This window comes from Rhinolophus sinicus, linkage group LG06 (genome assembly GCF_036562045.2).
Source record: "Rhinolophus sinicus isolate RSC01 linkage group LG06, ASM3656204v1, whole genome shotgun sequence".
Taxonomy (NCBI): Eukaryota; Metazoa; Chordata; class Mammalia; order Chiroptera; family Rhinolophidae; genus Rhinolophus; species Rhinolophus sinicus.
In genome coordinates, this window is record NC_133756.1 from 153,385,625 (window position 1) to 153,404,728 (window position 19,104).

A 19,104-nucleotide genomic window follows, 5' to 3' on the forward strand; every position below is an offset into this window, starting at 1 on the left:
CTCACGCTCATATTGCCAAAGAAAAAACTGGGTGTTTAACCACCTTTGAAGATAAGTCAGATATCGAAATGTTACTGCCTTATGACGGGGCAAGAGATGCCTGGATTGTCCCAATCATTTACCAAGACCGAGACGGCTATGTGGCCCAAAAGCAGTAAGCAGTGGATGTCACAGGTGGAACCAAGGTTATGTCCCCTCGTACAAGGCTGCTGAGAAGAAAAGTATGTGCACACCTCCAGGTGGCAGATATGTGGAATTAATAAAACACAAGTCTTTCTCCATCCTGAGGAGCAGGTTCCTGGAAAAGCCAGTGGTAGTAGAATTTACTGCTGAGAAACTTAAGACCTCGTGGGAGAAGGGAAAAAACAGCATTAAGAGTCCCAATCTATGAAATTAAGAATATCTATGAAATTGTGTTCACTAAAATAAAATAGAATGTCATTTTACACATTTTAAATGAGCACTAATGAATACGATACAACGAATTTTCATTTACCACCAACAATGTTCACACTCTGTGGCCCCAGCAACTGTTCCTCTAAAAATTCATCCTCCTCTAGAAACCTGCACGAGTACACAGGATGCTGCAGCACTGTTTGTGAAAGCAAACAACCGAAACAATCCAGATTCTACCAACAGGAAACTGGTTAAAGTAATAATTATGGTGCATCCAACTGCTGGAATACTATGCCATTGTTCAAAGAACGGAACAGATTTAAAGAAGGTAGGACAATTAAGTTCGCGAACTCACTGATGCTAGAAAAAGTGCTACACACCTCATTGCTGAATGTCACTACGGTCACCTTCGAAGTACTGCCCTTGGGAAGCTATGCACTGACACCAGTGCCTAGTCCACCCTTCAAACCAATTTTGGAACTCTTTTTCTGGAATGGCCATCAGAGCTGTCGTCGTATTACCCTTGATGTTCTGAATGTCATCAAAATGTCTTTTCCTTTCAGTATTTCCTTTATCTTCGGGTAAAGAAAGAAGTCATGGGGGCCAGATCAGGTGAGTAGGGAGGGTGTTCCAATACAGTTATTTGTTTACTGGCTAAAAACTCCCTCCCAGACAGTGCTGTGTGAGCTGGTGTATTGTCGTGATGCAAGAGCCATGAATTGTTGGCGAAACGTTCAGGTCGTCTAACATTTTCACGCAGCCTTTTCAGCACTTCCACATAGTAAACTTGATTAACTGTTTGTCCAGTTGGTACAAATTCATAATGAATAATCCCTCTGATATCAAAAAAGGTTAGCAACTTCGTTGCAACAAGTTCATGACCTTAGTTGTCAGACCTCATACATCTCAACATGGAAAAATGTCCAGGTATAGTATGTGAAATATATAAATGATGGAATGGTAGATTTAACATGATCCCATTCTTACAAAGAAAGAAAAACTTTCCATTTGCATAGAAAAAATTCTGGGGTTAACACAAATTATTAACAGTGGTTAGCACTGCGGAGAACGTAATTCACTTTCTATATCACACATTTCTGTAATGTTTGGATTCTTACAAATGAATTTGTATTAGTTTCGCAAGCAGAAAAAACAGGCACCTGAAAGTTCCCATTTATGAGCCCTTGCTCACTATTAAATTTTCATCCTCTCCCTTCCTCACACTTTCAATAGCACATCATCATGGTTGGGGGTGGAGGTGGGGGTTGGGGGAATAGCAGGGCTTTGTTGCAGATTAACACGCCTGCTAAGAAGCTTTATTTCTTTATTTAGCCATTCTTCTTCCAAACATTTAAGGACTATCTAATTCTGACACAATCACTGACTCCTGCCTTCCCATTTTCACTGCAGTCTCGAGACACAAATTAATCCCAAAAAAGTGCCATGATGTTGGCTAAGTCTAATTTACCTTATTTAGCAGATCCTCTGCAGTCTATTTCAATCAGCAGCCACACTGATCCTTTTAATATGTAGGATCATGCTACTCCACTTCCAACAGCTTCCCAAATCACTCAGACAGCGTAAGAGGCAAAATCCCTTAAATAGCTTAGAAGGCCCTGCGTTATCTGGGCTCCGTGACCTCTCTAACTTCATCTTCTACCCCTCCATCCTTCGCTGTGCTCCAGCCCAGCGTCTCAGAGATTCTGCCTTTGCCCTGCTCTCTGTCTAGAATGCCCTGCCCCTTGAGGTCTCTGCTCCAATGTCACCTCATCAGACTTCCTCTGATGACCCTTTTTAACAGCGCAAACTTCCACCCCAGCACTACATTTAAAAATATTTTTCTCCATAGACGTTATCACCACGTGGCATCTTAGATTATTTTATTTTTTATTGTCTTTCTCCCATTAGAATAAAAGATGTATTGCTGGTGCTTAAATCCTATCTGGTACACAGCAGGTGCTTAGTAAATATTTGTTAACTGAATGAATGAACAAGTCAATCAATCAAAGTAATTTTTTCACCAGTCCACTTCCCAGAATTACAATAAGGAGCAGCCCTCGCATGCGTTCCTCAGCTCCCTCCTCTAAGGCCTGGCTTTCCCATACCCCAGCTCCGCTTACCGCTCTTAAAACTAAGCTGCTTAATTCCACCATTGGCTTTGTCTCCTTTTAGATTTCACAATACCTGGTTCTCTCTTTTCCCAAAAAGAACAAGTCATGATTTGCCCACACCACAAATAGCATCTCTTGGTGGAGGATTCTTCCCTATTCTTTGTCCTCCAATGCCACACTTCTGAGTAAAAACTTAAAAGTTAGGAAGGGTTTATTGTAACTTGAAATACCAAAGACAATAACTGCACCAATTTTTAGAAGCATAATTAGAGGTAACGCAAAACTCTCTCTCTTAATATCAGGATTCTGGGAAAATATAAGGATTCCAGGGGAAAAAAGAACCTAAAATCATCTCAAAACTAAAAAAGATTTATTCTAACGCATAGACTCCAAAACATAAAAAGACGAGCGCCCACTTTCTCAAACCCGAAACACCCTATTTCTAAGCAAATTCAGTGAAAGCCTTCCACAGAAACTACAAGAAACATACAGCACCACGGGGAAACAGAACCTTCACATTTAATTTGGTTTATTCAATCTAATTTGGACTTTATCAAGACTTTATCAAGACCAAGTATGCCATCACTGAGACTGCAGAGAGTCTTTAAGGAGAAGAGCAAAACAGCAGCACTGATTGGCGAGATATTAGTATCGCTGAGATGCCAAGGCAAAGACCAACAGAATGGTGTCCCGAGGAAGCGGTATCTGATGGCAGTGAGCTCCAGGAACACGCAGGCCTGGCCTCGGCGGTGGGAGCCGGTACGCAGCACAGCTGCAGCTGCGTAAGACTTATTACCGGCTTCAGGACAACTAATACACACACAAGGGAGGAACATGGCACAACAGTGACACACTAGAGGAATCAATTCTAGGTAACCTGAGCTCAAGGTACAGAAGGTGTCTTCCATGTACAACTCTAGGTAATACCACGTCATTTCTTCAACAAGGACTTACTGAGCCAACGACTCTTTATAAGACTAAAGGATGTGATATAATAATTGATATTTTTTAGCTAAAAAAGCCAGAAAGGATTTACACTGCATTCTGGATCATAAGAGATATAATTTCAATTCCATTTGTCCAATTCAACTAATGTTTATTGAACACCTACTATGTGCCAGGTAATATTCTGGTACAGTAAGGACAGAGACATAATCACTGTCTTCAGAGAGCTCACAGGCAAGAAGGGAAACAAATGCTTTTATCATGGGTGAAATATTACAAGGAAGTATCTATATCTAGCAGCAAAGAAGAGGAAGTGATTATTTGGGGCAGTCAGAGGTTTCCCAAAGGAAAAGGTGACAACTGTGCTAGATTTTGAATAATAAATTGCATATACTCCCCATCCAAAGAAATTGGAAAGAATTTTAGATATATAAACCCTTTAGACCCAGTTAGGTCAGTGGCACAGAATAACTACTCAGGTTGGACCCCTCTCTGTATTATAATGAAGCTGAAAAGACTGGAACTTTCCTAATTTCTAGGTCGCCTTCTCCCGCTGTGGACCTGTGACTAGCACTGCAGACATACCCATTTATTTCCCTCTATCAATGATGTTTTGGCTGAAAGCTCCCTAGAGAATACTCATGTAACTATAGCTGAAAGGATCAAACAAGTTAGTTGGCCCACGAAGTCTCAAGAGGCTTCAGACGGCTCCACTCCAAACCAGAGCAATTCCCTCACTGAAGTCTAAAAAAAAAACCCTTAGAAATCGAATGAGGGCTTGCAACTCTAACCTTCTATAGCAAATTTATGCTATAACCATCAATGTCTTCCCCAATCTTCATTTATCAGAAGGGAAAACTGAAGATCAAAAGACATCAGTTCTCAGAACACAGTCTTACCAAGTACTTCAGACCCAAGGCCTTGTTAGTACCTGTGTGGAGAAGGAGCGGACAAACAACTTAGTTGGGGAAGGCTTGGCTCAATTTTGATCTCTCACTTGTTGGGATTTTAACAGTGAACGTCCCTAACTGGGATCACTTAGAAAGACTAATCATACAGTTCTCTGGGAAAATGCCTAAAACAGTGTTTCTCCTGTATCCCCAGAAACATTGTGTTGGTTGCATTTCTGCCCAGAGACAATAATTATACAAATGATCTTCGAAACCTCCAATTTCTTACGGAGACTCGAGTGAAGAACCCCTCAGGTAATGATCTACAGGCGCAAATGAAGCTTTGATGGAGAGAACTTCTGTACAAAAGCACTCATTTCATGTGAAGTGGAGGAAAAAGCGTCCTCTTTAGGACCCAGGGACTTGAATTCCACCTTTGCTACAAGCACCTCTTTAAAGTTTTTTCCTGTCTCAGCATCTAAGTTTTCTCATCTATAAAAAAAGCAACTGCATTCTTAAGCTCTAGGCTTTCTCGTTTTAAGATGCCATTTAAACAGGTTTTTTTTTCCTAATACCAGCCTTTCAAGGACACAGGGACTCCCCGATCTTCTCCTGGACCCTGTGCTACCAGAACTAAAAAGAAGTTTCTTGTGGTGAAGCAAAGGGCCGGCCACCCAAGTTATAAACTGGAGTCAGACTACACAGAAAGCTTGCCCTCCACTGGCCACAAGCAAAAGGAGACAAACCGTGTACTTGTTACCACGGGCAACACAGACCTACCCTGACATACACACTACTGCTGAATACTCTCAGTATCTGCAAACACTATTCGTTATATGAGCAGCACCAAGGATCAAAACATGACTTAGTCTCTCTCCCACTATGAGGCGAAAGAAGAAACCCTCTCCCTTCGAGTAGATGTATACACAGTAAGAACCCCTTTTTTCCCTCCAGTCTGGCCTAGTGGCAGCAGCAGCCCAACACTGACACCTGCTGGGGAAATTCAAGGAAGGGCCGGCTCATCAGCTAGAGAATGTCGGCTCCTTTAGAAGGTAGAACTTGCCGATTTAGCACCTGTTTGTATCAGTGATTTACACTAGAACGCAGCCAATCAATGTATGAGGAAGTGGTGGACCCTCTTTAAAGGGTGGGTGTTCAATTAGAATATTTTACAATATACCTCATTTTTGAGTAAAATGTCAGCCCTCCTGGCTCATGTAAAAGTAACTCCATCCGCAGTGAGCACACAATGTGATATTTATCAGGTTGGTGCAAAAGTAATTGCAGTTTAAGAGGTTAAAAATAATCGCAAAAACCCGCAGTTACTTTTGCGCCAACCTAACAAATGATGCATTATAGAAATGTACACTTGAAACCTAAGTAATTTTACTAACCACTATCACCTCAATAAATGTAACAAAAAAAGTGACTCCATAAATAATGTAACTACTGTATTAATGTACAATTTTCCAATGATAACCATGTATTTGTATGTTTTAAAATAAAAAAGTATATATGTAAAAATGTTTACAGCAAAATGACAAAGGACTTCACTTTCTACAACATACATTTTTAAATGCTAGAACTTTATTTAAACCACACAGTATTTTTGTCTACAAAAATTTTTGGTGTCCTTAATAGTTTCTGGATTTTAAATAGCTTTCTTTATGAAGAAGTGATGATTAATATTTTAGTCACATGTGGCTATTTAAATTAAAATTTATTAAATGTAGTTCCTCGGATCACACTAGCTGCATTTCCAATGCTCAACAGCCACATGTGACAGTGGCTACAGTAGAGGCTCCAGATGTAAGGCAATATATTCTGCACAAATACAGAACATTCCATCATTGTAGAAAGTTTTATTTAAGGACAGTATTTCTCCAGAGAAACATAATTGGAGTTTTTTCAGACAAAATTATATGATGTTTTGGTGGGAGGATTGGGTAGGGGATACAAACAAAAGAAGGCTGGCCAAGTATTGATAAATTTTGAAATCATGTGATAAGTATACGAGAGTTCATTTATTACACTTTTCACTTCATTTTTATGTTTGAGCATTTCCATAACAAAAAGTTAAAATAAAATAAAAATAAATAAAAATGGTATACCTAAAAATGAGGTTATCTCGTTAGGAATATACCATGGAAGACAGCTTGGAAAAATCTTTAGTCATGCAGACGAGTTCAAATCCCCACTCGCTGACCTACTATGGGACCTTTAACAAGATACTGGACGTCCCCAAGCCTCCCCTTCTTCAACTGCAAGATGGGAAACTTAATACCTGCCTTGCACAGAGATGTTGTGGGAATTAGAAATAATTAATGCAAAGCAATAACACAGTACCTAACACATAGTAGGCCCTCAGCAGTTGGTATCTCTATTATCAAATGGCAGAGTGTACTTCAAATGACTCGGGCATTACTCAGAACAATGAAGCAGTCCTGCTAGAACAGGATGGACAAAGGCTGAGCAGAAGCCCACTGGTGCTAAGGAATCAGGTACTGATAGGCTGTTAGAGCAGTAATTGAAGACAGTCCTTTTATGGCTGTCTTTAATAAACTTCTAGAATGTCTATTATATGTCAGGCACTGTACTTGCTACCTTCTCACCTCTCCTGACAATGAGGAAGAACAAAATCCCAGGCTCCAGATGTAGGGCAAAATATTCCAACGCCAGGAATTTAGATGTGAATTCAAAACTGGTCTAGTAACAACCTCTATTGCTTTATCTTTCACATCCAACCAAGTTTCCCTCTGTTCACCTTGGCAACTGCCCTTAGTAACCACCTACTTACTATCTTGCACACACCATGCCCTTTCCTCCCTTAGTACGTGCTATTCCCCCAAAGGAAATAGCTCTTTCCCTCTCTAAACCCACCCATCTTTCAAGACTTGATTTTGTAAAGCCTTCTTTGATGATACTTCCCTTTATCCGAAATTATACATTTAATCTCAGTACCACACAATGAAGCAGTCAGGCATCTACATAAGTAAGTCTTGCTTCTACAATAACACTGTGTACACCCCGTGGGCAAAGGCCAGGTATTTACTCCTTTGCTGCTCCCCGCAGTACCTAGCACAGTTCTGGCACAATTGTAACCACTCAACAAATACTTATTAACTGGATAACTTTCTAAAGCATCCTCCCAAAATAACAAGTACATTATGTGCAAAATCCATATTCCCTCCCTTGCTAGAAGCTTATGTCAAAGAAATTGCAGTTGCTTCAACACAGGATATAAGGCAGAGCAATATGCTGTTTGGATCCAACAAGCATATTCTGGGAGTTGGTGATTACGCTAGATTTGACCTTTACAGAATTACAGAAAGAAGTCCCTAATAAATATAGATGCGCACACAGCCATACATGGAACATGTGGTGGGCGACTGGCGACACCCACTCTGTTTCTTCCATGAAAGAGTCGCCTGGAACGCCAAGTATGAAGAGGCCTTCCTTCTATGAATTCTTCTTCCCCACCCCGAGGTGAATGTCCATCCAGAAGATCTACTCCAAAAGTAAGCAACTAACTTGCTGTCCAAAATGTATATCTCTCTAAAAAAATATGAACTTTCCTTGACACGTATGTGTATATTATTTTCTTTTTTTTCTTTGTCAAGTTGCAATGTTCCGAAAGGTAAGATTTAAGAGGTGAACACAAAGCGACACAAAAAGAGCCAATACACTAATCTGTCCCAAGCAGGGTTCTCTTTTACTACTAATTTCTAGGCACCCTGGGACATTTTCTTATTTCACAATAACTAGTCCTGAACATACAATCCTTCAAGGAGGTCACAAGCAGGGCAAAGGAAGTCAGCGGTTCTACCTCCTCACCCCTCTCTAACTTAGTCTACTCTCTCCTGCAAGGCTGAAGGTCACAGGAGCTTAAGCAGAGAAGGAGCCAGCAGAGCCAACTGACTCACATCGCTAGGCCCTATCCTCTGGCTGCCACTGCAGCAAGATTTTCCAAGAAGAGGCAATGGAAGCTAGGGAGAGCCGAACCAAATGCGTGGGTCCCAGACACTCCAGATCCAGCCACAACATCTACAGGCCTGAAGGAAGAGATATAAGGAGAAAAGTGAGGGATCAAGAGCAGACAGGAAAGCAGCTGCTTACCTCCTGAGTGAGTCTTCCTCAGAGCTTTCCTCAGGCATGTCCTGGTGCAAGGCCTCCTGTGAGACACTCCCAGATCTGCTGGACGGGGTGTAAATCCTTTCCCAGTGGCCTGTCTCCTGGTTGAAGGCCACCCCCACAGTCCTCTCCTCCTGCGGACTAGCAGAGCTGCTCAACTCCAGCCTGCTGGAGCTAGGCGACTGGCCCTCAGTCCGCTCGAGAGGTGGCAACTGGCTGCCACTCGATGGCAAGCCCTCAAAGGTACTGGGGACCTGCCAGGAGGAGCTGGCCTCGCCAGAGGAGTAGTTAGGTGTGGTTCTTTCCCAGCGCAGGGTATCGTTGTTGAAGGTGAGGAGGTTGTGGCAAGCACGGCAGCGATTCAGGTGGCCCCGGGACAGGTTAGAGTTGTTCTCACTGCTGTGTGGGGTGGGTTGGTGGGAGGGGCCTGGCCTCTCAGATTCAATGTTATTGTTGAGCATTTCCTGGGCCTGTTGGGTCTGGGGGGCTTCCCCGTTCAGGCTCTGGTCCAGCTCCTGAAGCCGGTCATACTCCAAAAAGAAGCGTCTCAGGTCACACTGAAGCTCATGGCGAATGCTGCCTGAGTTGTTCTGGCTGGAGCCGTTCCCTCCATCTGACTCAGCGGCCAGCCCTGGAGCTGGAAAACCCCTCCCTTCTGTGGCTGAAGTGTACACAGATGCTTGAGAGCCACCTTCCTGCTGTCTCAGCACAGACAGCAAACTCACCGAAGAGGCACTGGTCCTGGGAGGGGGCATGGAGTCCGCCTCAGAGCGGGAGTTCAGACTGAGCACCGTCCGGGTCCACTCAGACCCCGTCAGCCCGGGAGCTATTTCTCGGTGATACCGAGAAGGGTGGCTAGACAACGGGCCTCCCAGAGAGCGGCGAGTGGGCCCCAGGCTGAGGTTGCGGAGCGTGTTGCCGGCAGTGCTGCTCTGGACTGTACTGAAGGCAGACGGCCGGTTCAGGAGGCCCTGGTCCTGCTGCGCTGATGAGGCCTGCTCCGGGGGGTGGAAGGGCTCGGTCTGCACAAAAGAAAAGGAAGGGGTAGTAGCCCTGGCAGAAGCAGGGGGGACACTGTCCTGGTGTGGCAAGAGGGAAGGAACTCGAGTGCCAGAGCAGCGGCTGCAAAGGCACAGGATCCCGAGGTGCTGGCAGCACTCAGCTGTGGGGTAACTGACCCGCTGTCGGAGCCTGATGTAAGCGGAAGTCCTGGGGCGTTCCGTGGAGGGTTGAGGGGGAGGCGGTGGGGGTGAGGGGGTAGCAGAATCTTGCACTGTGCTTTGCTCTCCCACCTGGATGCCAGAGGAGCGGGAGGACAGCATGTGCAGGAAATTGTGGAGGAGAGGCGTCCGGCGAACTGGCTGTGATTGCAGGAGGGCACGCTGACGGTAGTGGGATAATTCAGTTCCGTCTATGGGGATCTCTGGTTCATCATCACCCTGCAATGTGGACCAAGGTGGGGCAGGGGGAGAGCCAGGCAGTTAGGCAGAACCTCCAGGTAAATCAAGAGAAACTACTGATAATCACCCAAGGAAAACAACTTTCATAGCTAGGCTACACCTCTACCCCTGAAGCACCGAGCCCTGACTGGCTGCAGATTCAGAATCATCATATGGCAATAAATTATTCACTCCCATTAACCACAGTTGTGAGTGAGTACATTGGAGAACCAATTCTCTTACAAAAGGCATCTCCATGAAACAGAGGCAGTGAGGGGAAGCGAGACATGAACCAGCCAGAGGCCCATGAATGACAAGCACCCACCCCTGCCTGGTTACTTCTAATGGGGCAATCACTCGGGGGCTTCCGAACTGATTCCCCTGGCAAGACTGTGGCTGTAACTTTGAATACACAGCCTGAAGCTACTTTTGAATCTTGACTGCAAAGAAACACTTGGGCACTGAAAAGTGAAGTCCAATATAATCAAAATCAAAGCAGTAGTTTAGAAAAGAACACACAGTTGAGATGGAGTTGGAACTACTGACTAACTTACCTGCTGATTAGAAGGGTTAACAATGGCTGTGAGTAAGTAGTGTCCAAGAGGATCGAATCTCACCAAACTGAAAACAGAAGAAGAAAGAGACACACAGAGAGACATTATGTTAACTGACAAGAGGAAACCTGTGTTCAAATTGATAGCAATCATTACTGGTAACTTGGGATTACCCAGGTATCCACTTCATGGTAGAGACTTCCAAAACTTTCAAACAGATTAAAGTAATAAGGCTCAATACTTGTTACCTCCTCACACTTTCCAGAATAAGGGAATGTGTATCACAAAAATAATTTCAAAACAACACCTAGGCTTCCATCCCAGGAAGCAGCTACATTAAACACACTTGCTCGTATCTCACAGCTCATCATAACAGTAAAGCATAGACTGCTCCCATACTGGGCTGCAAGTTCAGTTCTTCCCTCACACAGCAGCTACACTGTCAAGAGGCATGAGTTCTGGTGATAATAAACAGTCTCAGCATCAAGTAACAGAGCTGAGACTAGAAAATTAGCTTATACCCAACTGCAATACCAAGAGAACCAAAAGAAAACAATGCATCAACTTTAATTCAAGCAATGTGTGTTTTGATCTTGAGAGCTAAACAAATATCAATGGGCACATTTGAAGCATACTTACCGTGTTTCCCCGAAAATAAGGCCTAGCTGAATAATCATCTTTAATGCACCTTTTGGAGCAAAAATTAATATAAGACCCAGTCTTATTTTACTATAATATACAACTGGGTATAAAATAATATAATATATATAATTAATATAATATGATATATAATATAAGACCGGGTCTTATATTAATTTTTGCTTCAAAAGATGCATTAGGGCTGATTGTCCAGCTGGGTCTTATTTTCGGGGAAACACGGTACGTCTTAAAGTTTGATAAACACAGAAAACCAGGGATGAACAATTACTCCTCAAGCTATCCACAACCTGAACACCTTTCGCTTTCCCAAAAAAAGGGCCCTACCCCAAACCCAGATAGCTCCGAACCTCAAAAGGGTTCTAATGAGTCCAGTCCACAGAGACTGGAAGAGGAGGCCAATGATGATCCACTAAAATGAACAAAATGAACTGCTTTCCAACTGACTGGCCAGCTGCTTAAAAAGGAGGAGCTATCAGGATAACAACCTGCCCCGAGCAGGGAGAACGATCTGTCCCAAGGTGACAGCGAGTATAAATGCTCTGCCATGTTGATCCTATGCCAGCCGTCACTCGTGGGAACAGTACTCACCGGACCCGTTCCATCTCACTAGCTGTCTTCACCACAGCAAAGGGTTCCCGTCGACTCCAGTCCCAGAAGTGGATCTCGTTGGCAGTGGCAATCAGTAGGAGCTGGGCCGTAGGGTGGAAAGCCAGAGATGCAATGGCATTGTTGCTGTCTGTGAACCAACTTTCACTGCCACCCTACGAATGAGCCAAATCCCAAACAGTCTCAGGTTATAAGCTGCCACCAAAATGGGATGTCAATTTCAAGAAAGGTCCCTTTAAGGTAAAACGACTACTGTAGCGCCTACTTTAAATACATCCCCTGTAAAACACTGTAGCAAACCAGTGATTGGGCAGTATCACCAATTTATCAGGAAAACGTCACTGTCAGCTCGGTTCTCTGAGTCAGCCACAATTCACAAGCAATGAGCATCAGCGCTGCTCCTGTTTCTGAAGCCTGGATCCTGGCACACGACGTGGTGCACACAACCCACTGGCCAGTCCCCAGGGCAAGGAGCACTCTGCTTTGACAACCGTGACCGAGTACAGTACAAGCCTTGCTCTAAGACAACAAAAATCCATCAGGAACTTAGAGCCTCCTGTCCTCCGCCACAGTAGGCAGACGGAAGAACAGTCACACGGGGCGTTCATTAGAGAACGGAGGACTCGGGGTGAGGCTGCCCATCAATTACGTGGGCAGCAACTACCACTGCCTCATACATAGTCCTAAGGACCTGGCTAGTCTCTCCTCCAGACTTAAGAACCCAATGGTAAACAAGACTGCGTGTAGAATACAAAGAAAATACTTACGTGTAAATCCCAAATCCTAACCTCCCCATCTAGGCATCCTGAAGCAATAAGGCCTGAGATGGTGGGATGAAAAGTGACACACCATGGAGTGCGACGGTGTCCGATCAGAGAATGAACACACTTGCCAGTCTTCACCTCCGTAATATATATATTATGGTTCACATGGGTGGAGGCCAACAGGGTCCTAGGGAATCAGAGTAGGAAGTGAATGTGAAGCACGTGGGAGGGTAACACATTTTTATCAGCTTTGGACAACACAGAAAATTGGTGCTATCCCCATCCAAGAATGAAAACAACTACACCTTGGGCACTACAAACAACAGAAATATTCTGCTCTTTAAAAGCTTTTGGATTCTCCACACTGTCGCCTAATGACACATATCCCCTCCAGAGAATAGTTTTTCTATCATACCATTGGTGGCTTGTAGCGCACAGGCAAAGGATGGTTATTGAGAAACTTTCCAAGTTTTGATCCTCGATGTTCATATTTCCTTGGCTTATTCCCTTTATGCTTTTATGGTTAGCACTGGTCATCTACTTTATTTCCCTTTCTGATACATTGCCAAAGCTCTGTTCTTACAGTGTTTCAAAGAGCCTTTAGGGGTTTGACTTGGAAGATCAAGCTAGGCCAAATACACAGAAAGCTATGCTGTCACATGTCTTAGGTTCAGTTAGAGATAAGTATTAGGTACCTGTCTGGGCTGAAGGCCAGTAAGAAGGTAGAACGTGGACTATCCGGCAGTTCTACTCTCTGGGAAACAAACAGACAAAAAAGTTAAAATACATTATTTATAAACTATGGCCCACTCTATCTCAAAAGCACATGAACCATTCTGGACCGGCATTCACAGTGTCAGCTTAAAAACTGGACATAATGATCAAGCTACACACTGAGAGAGATAAATCAAATTACCTTTAGGAAAAATGTCTAACTCTAAAGTAAAAAGATATTTGTAGCCCATAAATTCTTCCCAACTTGTAAATAATAACAACTCCCTAAGTTAGCTCGTACGTCAATTCTCCTACACAGAATGTTATACCCCAATTCTATGCCATCAACCCAGTCTAAGGCCCCATTCTACTGTCACCCCTACAAACGCTATGCCATTTTTCTTACCTTGCCCTCCCATTTCATCCACCGGGTTTTATCTTCCACCAGCTCCTGCAGAAGCCGCTGCGCTCCAAAGGCCTGCGTGCCCCGTTCTCGCCCCCAGAGTATCCTGACAGCATTCTTCTCTGGAACAACCTTCATGGCGCTCAGCAGCCACTGGCACACCAGGCACAGGAAGAGAAGGAGCAAGCAGTCGCTCTGCACTCTAAAGCAGCTAAAATGAGGCCATTCAGGTCCTTGCAAGTTGTCTTCATGGAAATCTAAGGTATAGACAGTAATGTCAAAAAACATGTATTCCGCAATCAGAGAAGCTTCCCACTGCAAATGCGAGTCTAGAGGGGACTCTCCTTTCAAAGAGGAGAAAGTATTCTTTCCATATTTAATGACACTTTCTCAGAAAAGACTCTCCTCCCAAGACTTTTCTTCAAATAATATTTCATCAAATTCCTCTCATATCCTCCATAGCTCAGCTTCAGATCTAAAGAATAGATCATTCTCTAAAGTAGTTATTCTGTCATTATCAGGCAGGAAGAAGTTTTGCTACTAACAAAAAGGTCTAAAAACCTATCAAAAACACAACACAACACCAGTCCCCCCTTTCTATGCCATGCTGCTTCGCTAGTTGCTGGTACCCCTCATCACTTGGGCAGCCTCCAAACCACAGGGCAGGTAACCAATTTTAAAAGACTTTTACTTCAGGGATGGTTCTTATATAGCAGCTTCCATTCTATCTCCTACCTGAAAGCAGGTGCATAAGGACTACTTTGGGGTACCTTTCTCACTCCCTTTTTCTCTTCTCCACTAAAGTTTCAGAGCAGAGGAGGAAAGAGAAAAAAAAAAAATCTCATCCACCACAAGCCTTTTGTGATAAAATTATCACAAAATAAACAAAAATTCTACTAAAATATGAACTAGCAGCAAAATATATACATGTGAAACTATGAAAGACTTGTGACTCCCCTATAGAACAGAGTATTCAGCCCAATAAAATGGCATTTCAAAAGAATACGTTATGGAAACGTTATTCATTGCAGCACTGTTCCTTCAACTCTATTATCAAAAATTTCAAATTTACAGAACAGTTTTAAAAACAGCAGAAGAAACACCCTATTCACCACTCAGACTCAAGAATTGTTAATATTTTGTCAAATGTGCTTTACCTCCATGAATAGAGATATGGCTATATATGGGTTGTTTTATTTTTTTCTGAACCATTTCAGGAGGCATCAAGACACTCTAGCCCTACAGACCCCACTATGTATCTCCTAGGAATAAGGATATTTGGCTTCATAAGCACAATACCATTACCACACCTATTATCAGCTAATACTCAGTCCTCAAATTGCCGCAACTGTCAAAAAAAACGTCTTTAATAGTTGGCTTTAAAAACAAAAATTCCCGGAACTCAGTCAAGCTCAAGCAATGAATTTGGATGTTACGTCTCTTTAGTCTTTTTTATTCTGGAGTGGCCTCCAAGTTTTGTTTTGGTTGGTTTTGTTTATTTATTTATTTACAACACAAGCTTTTTAAAAAGCCCAGGACAACTGACCTGCAGAGTATCTCACATTCTAGTTCTGCCTACTTGTTTCTTCACAGTGCCATTTAGCTCGCCTCTCTGTCCCTTGTGTTTCCTGTAAACAGACGGGTAGGTCTAACGAGAGGTGATGCTCTCCATGCACCTTGTGATGCAGAACATCAGGTGGCACATTCTCAGGCGGCCCCACTTTGCGGGACTTGGCAACTTCTGGGATCGCCTGGCAAAACACGATCATTCGGCTAAGCGTGTAACAGCCAGGAAGAGCTCTCTTTATGGAAGTCTATTATTTCCCTCTTTACAGTTAGCAGTCCATGGCTAACATTCTGCACCACGTGAGTATCCTGTTCCTCCTCAACCTTTTGCTTAATGGTTTAGCAGTCACCGGTGCTTCTTTCTTCAATTGCTTCATTTGGGGCACTGAAAGATGTTGATTTTCTAATTTCATAATGATTTCTACATTTACTAGCTGACATTCTTCTGGAAAGAACTTTCCATTAATAACTGAAGCAGGGTAAATGCTGTAGGGTAATTACTACTTCTGTCATAATTATTTGTAATAGCAAAAACTGGGGACAACTCTATCTATTTAAAGGGGACTGACGACTAATCTATGTAAGCAAGATTCTCTGGGTACTGACAACAAGAGATCCCCAAGATACATTGTTAAGAAGGGGAAAAAGCAAGGTACAGAACAAAATATATAGTAAAGCTACCTTTTGAATAAGAGGAGAAATGAACAGTCACTTATTAGGGACTGAATGGACAGGTGAATGAAGACAAAGAGGAAAGCAAGACTTCTGTCTTTGTTTTATGTCATTTTTATTTTTGAAATGTATTACCTATTAACATTGTATTTTTAAAGTAATGATGTGAAAAATGCATGTTAAGTGAAATAAGCAGAATACAAAATTATATACAAAGTATGATTCCAATTTTGTTTTAAAAAAAGATCTGGGAGAATAATGATACAAAAGAAATATAAAAAATACTAACCATGGTTTTCTTTGGGTGGTGAGACTGTAGGTGATTTAGTAATTAGAAAAGGCAGGGTTCTTTTCACTTTTTAAATTTAAGTAATAAATGCTTGTTGTAAAAAGTCAAACAACAAATTGGCTCTTTACATTTCATGAAAGGCTGCAATCTAAAAAGTATGCAACTAAATGCAATCTAATACAGACAGAAGGAATAATATGTACAGCCTGTGCTGAAAGGAGCTTTCTCCCTAGAATATTAAAATGTAAAGTCAGAAAGATTCTACAGAAAGACACAACTGCAAGCTCCTAGTCACGTACAGCACACGGTTCCCTAAGGAGTGACAAACGAACAAACTCCAGCCTCCTGGTATGGCTTCATCCCTCAACAGTGCACGATATAAATATGTACACACCGAAAATGTCAACATGCTGCAAGCCAACCTCCTGAATAAACTAAGGATGAACTAACTGGAAGGAAATAATCTCCTTGGTGACCCTGACAACTCATGGTTTAGGACCGAAAGTCTGGAAGTTAAATTGCCACACAGCTGAATAATGACTAACCAGAACAGTGCATAAATACAGTTCCCATTAGTTCACCTTAACCCTTTACTTAGTCTGTAATTTTTTTTGAGCCTAAAATTCTTTTACCTAATATAGAGAATTTCAGGAGAAACAGTTTTGAGGGTCCCTTCTCCTAACAGTGCAACATAAAAGTACTTTCAGAGAAATACATTTAAACCATTTATATTCTTATAATACGTGGTGAAAACAGCAGCAGGATAATCCTTAAAAAAAAAAAGTCTGACTTTCTGACCTCGTGTAATTCAAGAGGAAGAAGAAAATATAGGTCACAAACATCATATGATTCAGAAAACTGTGATGCAACCTGAAGATCGTTCAGGAATCAGAAGGAGGAGGAAAGAGCTGCTATAAATACCAGTTACCAAGAAAACTAAAGAAGCAAAGCTCAGGGTCACCAAAGAGCTTGTCTATTGATTCCCAGGGACCCAAACACACTGCAAGTTCAAACAAAAGAAAGTCTGACTGGTGGCAAGAAGTCAAAGGGACAAACAATTGCAGTTTTTCTTTTGTCTGAAGAAAAATATTTGCTGTTTCTTTAAAAGGATAAGGGACTTCTGCTAAACGCCTCACAGCAACCTGAGGAGAGATTGTACTCGGTTCTCTGCAAAGAACAAAAGGCGCTAAATCAAGTGAAGTCAGACAGGCCTGGCACTGAGGAGGAAGTGCCAGTGAAGTGTGTTTTTCATTCTTCTTTTCAAAAAGGAGGAAGAAACAAGTCTCCCAATCTGTCCCTTAAACCAGACTGAGACAAAAGGTGCCAAGAATAGTCTTTGTGATGCCATCACACAGCCCCCAGAAGCAATTCTCATCACGAAATGCCTCATGGAAGTAGAACTGAAAGGCCACAACTGGGACACATGCACAAAGAACACAAATGCCGAGATTCTACCCATTTCCACGCCACCCCCTATAACATGACCATCACTCTAAAAAGATGGGAACATAAACCACCTTTAACGATTTTCTCTGCTTAATTCTAGGACATCATTATATTTAACAACTACTAATAAAAATCACCTAGAGAGTACGCCACAGCCCAGTGGGAACCAAACGTTGGACTTACAGGTTCCCCTTGAAAACGTATCATCTTATGCCAGCAGTTTTGCTCCACCTGCTAGCTATATGACTTTGGGCAAGTTACTTAACCTCTCTGAGACTCAGTTTCCCCCTATGTAAAACAGGAGTCCAAGTGTCTGTTCCATCGGTTTTGCGAGGCCCAAGAACAAGAGTGGTAGAGCATTACCACTGGTGCTGTTAATGTCGCCATTAGGCGTCAGTCCTCCGTGGGCTTCACACTGTGGTTTCCCTCACTGTTTGGACAACTAACACCCGGAGACCCCAGATGCCACAATTCCTAAGACTGGCAGATTTCTAAGAAACATTTCCAAGGCTGTTACCAGACAACGAAGTAAAAGTACTCAGGAAAATAAAGTGTATTTGTGAGCTGCGGGCTACCTGTACATAAGTAAAGTGAATTTAAAAACAACCAACAACTTAGAGCTGTATTTGCAACCTGGCTAATAACTAAGACTCCAAATCCTCCCTTCCAACAGCATTTGAGGGGTGTCGCTTATTAGACCTGGAAGGGACTTCAAACGGCATCCAACTGCCTCACAGGCCTGAGGAACTGCATCTCCCCACCTCGCTGTGCCCATGTGGGCAAAACCAGGGTCAAATCAGCTACACTCCATAACATACAGGATTCGACCCAAGGTTAACTCGAAAAAAGAAAAATCTTTTAATACTAAATCTAGGATCACTTGCGTTAAGTTCCCCAACAACTGGAAAATTAACTACAAAATGTCAGGCCTTTCACTAGAGGCCTAAAAGTGGGCCAGTACTCTTTAGCAATGCACATGGATGAAAACACACAGGGTGTTCTACAGCTGGCAGCTTTGTTTTCATTAACAGGACTTTCTACAGGCATTGTCAGGACACTTCACACGACACGATATGGGATCCAAGTCCAAAATATGAGCACCAGAGCCCAATCATACCTGCCTCCATACAGCTCCTGTCCGACTCCTGTAGACCGGAATAAACTTAGAGAGGGGCAGGGCGTTTGGGGCGAAGCATCACAAATCTAGAACTGTAAACAGCTAACATTCTGAAGGCACACACACTTGGAAGCAGAAAAACTTCAACTATTGCCTGGATTGTGTCTCTACTGTGAACACGCTACTAAAGTATATCCTAGGATGTGCCAAAGTGCTAACTGTATGCTTACATCTAGATTGAGAAATTTTAAGTAGTTTTTATTTTATTTCTTATCCATAATTTCTAAATAAGAGGTAGTATAGTGGTATATGGGCCCTAAATCAGACTGCCCGAATGAATCCCAGCTCTGTCATTTTCCTGGTACCTGAAGGTGTCTTGGTTTCCTGGAATAGTTACTTAA

The 19,104-nt window shown here is 42.7% G+C and overlaps 1 protein-coding gene across 13 annotated transcripts in view; it reads right to left on the minus strand.

Annotated features, from left to right (window-relative positions):
* AMBRA1 (autophagy and beclin 1 regulator 1) overlaps positions 1–19,104 on the minus strand; it is a 155,834-nt gene that overhangs the window by 115,482 nt on the left and 21,248 nt on the right. For 7 of the 13 annotated variants that reach the window (XM_019743637.2, XM_074336308.1, XM_074336309.1 and 4 more), the window contains 7 exons: positions 13,617–13,870; positions 13,192–13,250; positions 12,500–12,683; positions 11,715–11,887; positions 10,467–10,533; positions 9,766–9,912; positions 8,459–9,495 (listed from right to left, as the gene is read on the minus strand). In XM_019743637.2, coding sequence (XP_019599196.1) covers positions 8,459–9,495; positions 9,766–9,912; positions 10,467–10,533; positions 11,715–11,887; positions 12,500–12,683; positions 13,192–13,250; positions 13,617–13,751 — 1,802 coding nt within the window. In that variant the 5' untranslated portion in view covers positions 13,752–13,870. Of the gene's footprint in view, positions 1–8,458; positions 9,913–10,466; positions 10,534–11,714; positions 11,888–12,499; positions 12,684–13,191; positions 13,251–13,616; positions 13,871–19,104 lie in introns of all 13 variants that reach the window. The other 6 variants (XM_074336304.1, XM_074336305.1, XM_074336303.1 and 3 more) reach the window with 1 other exon arrangement.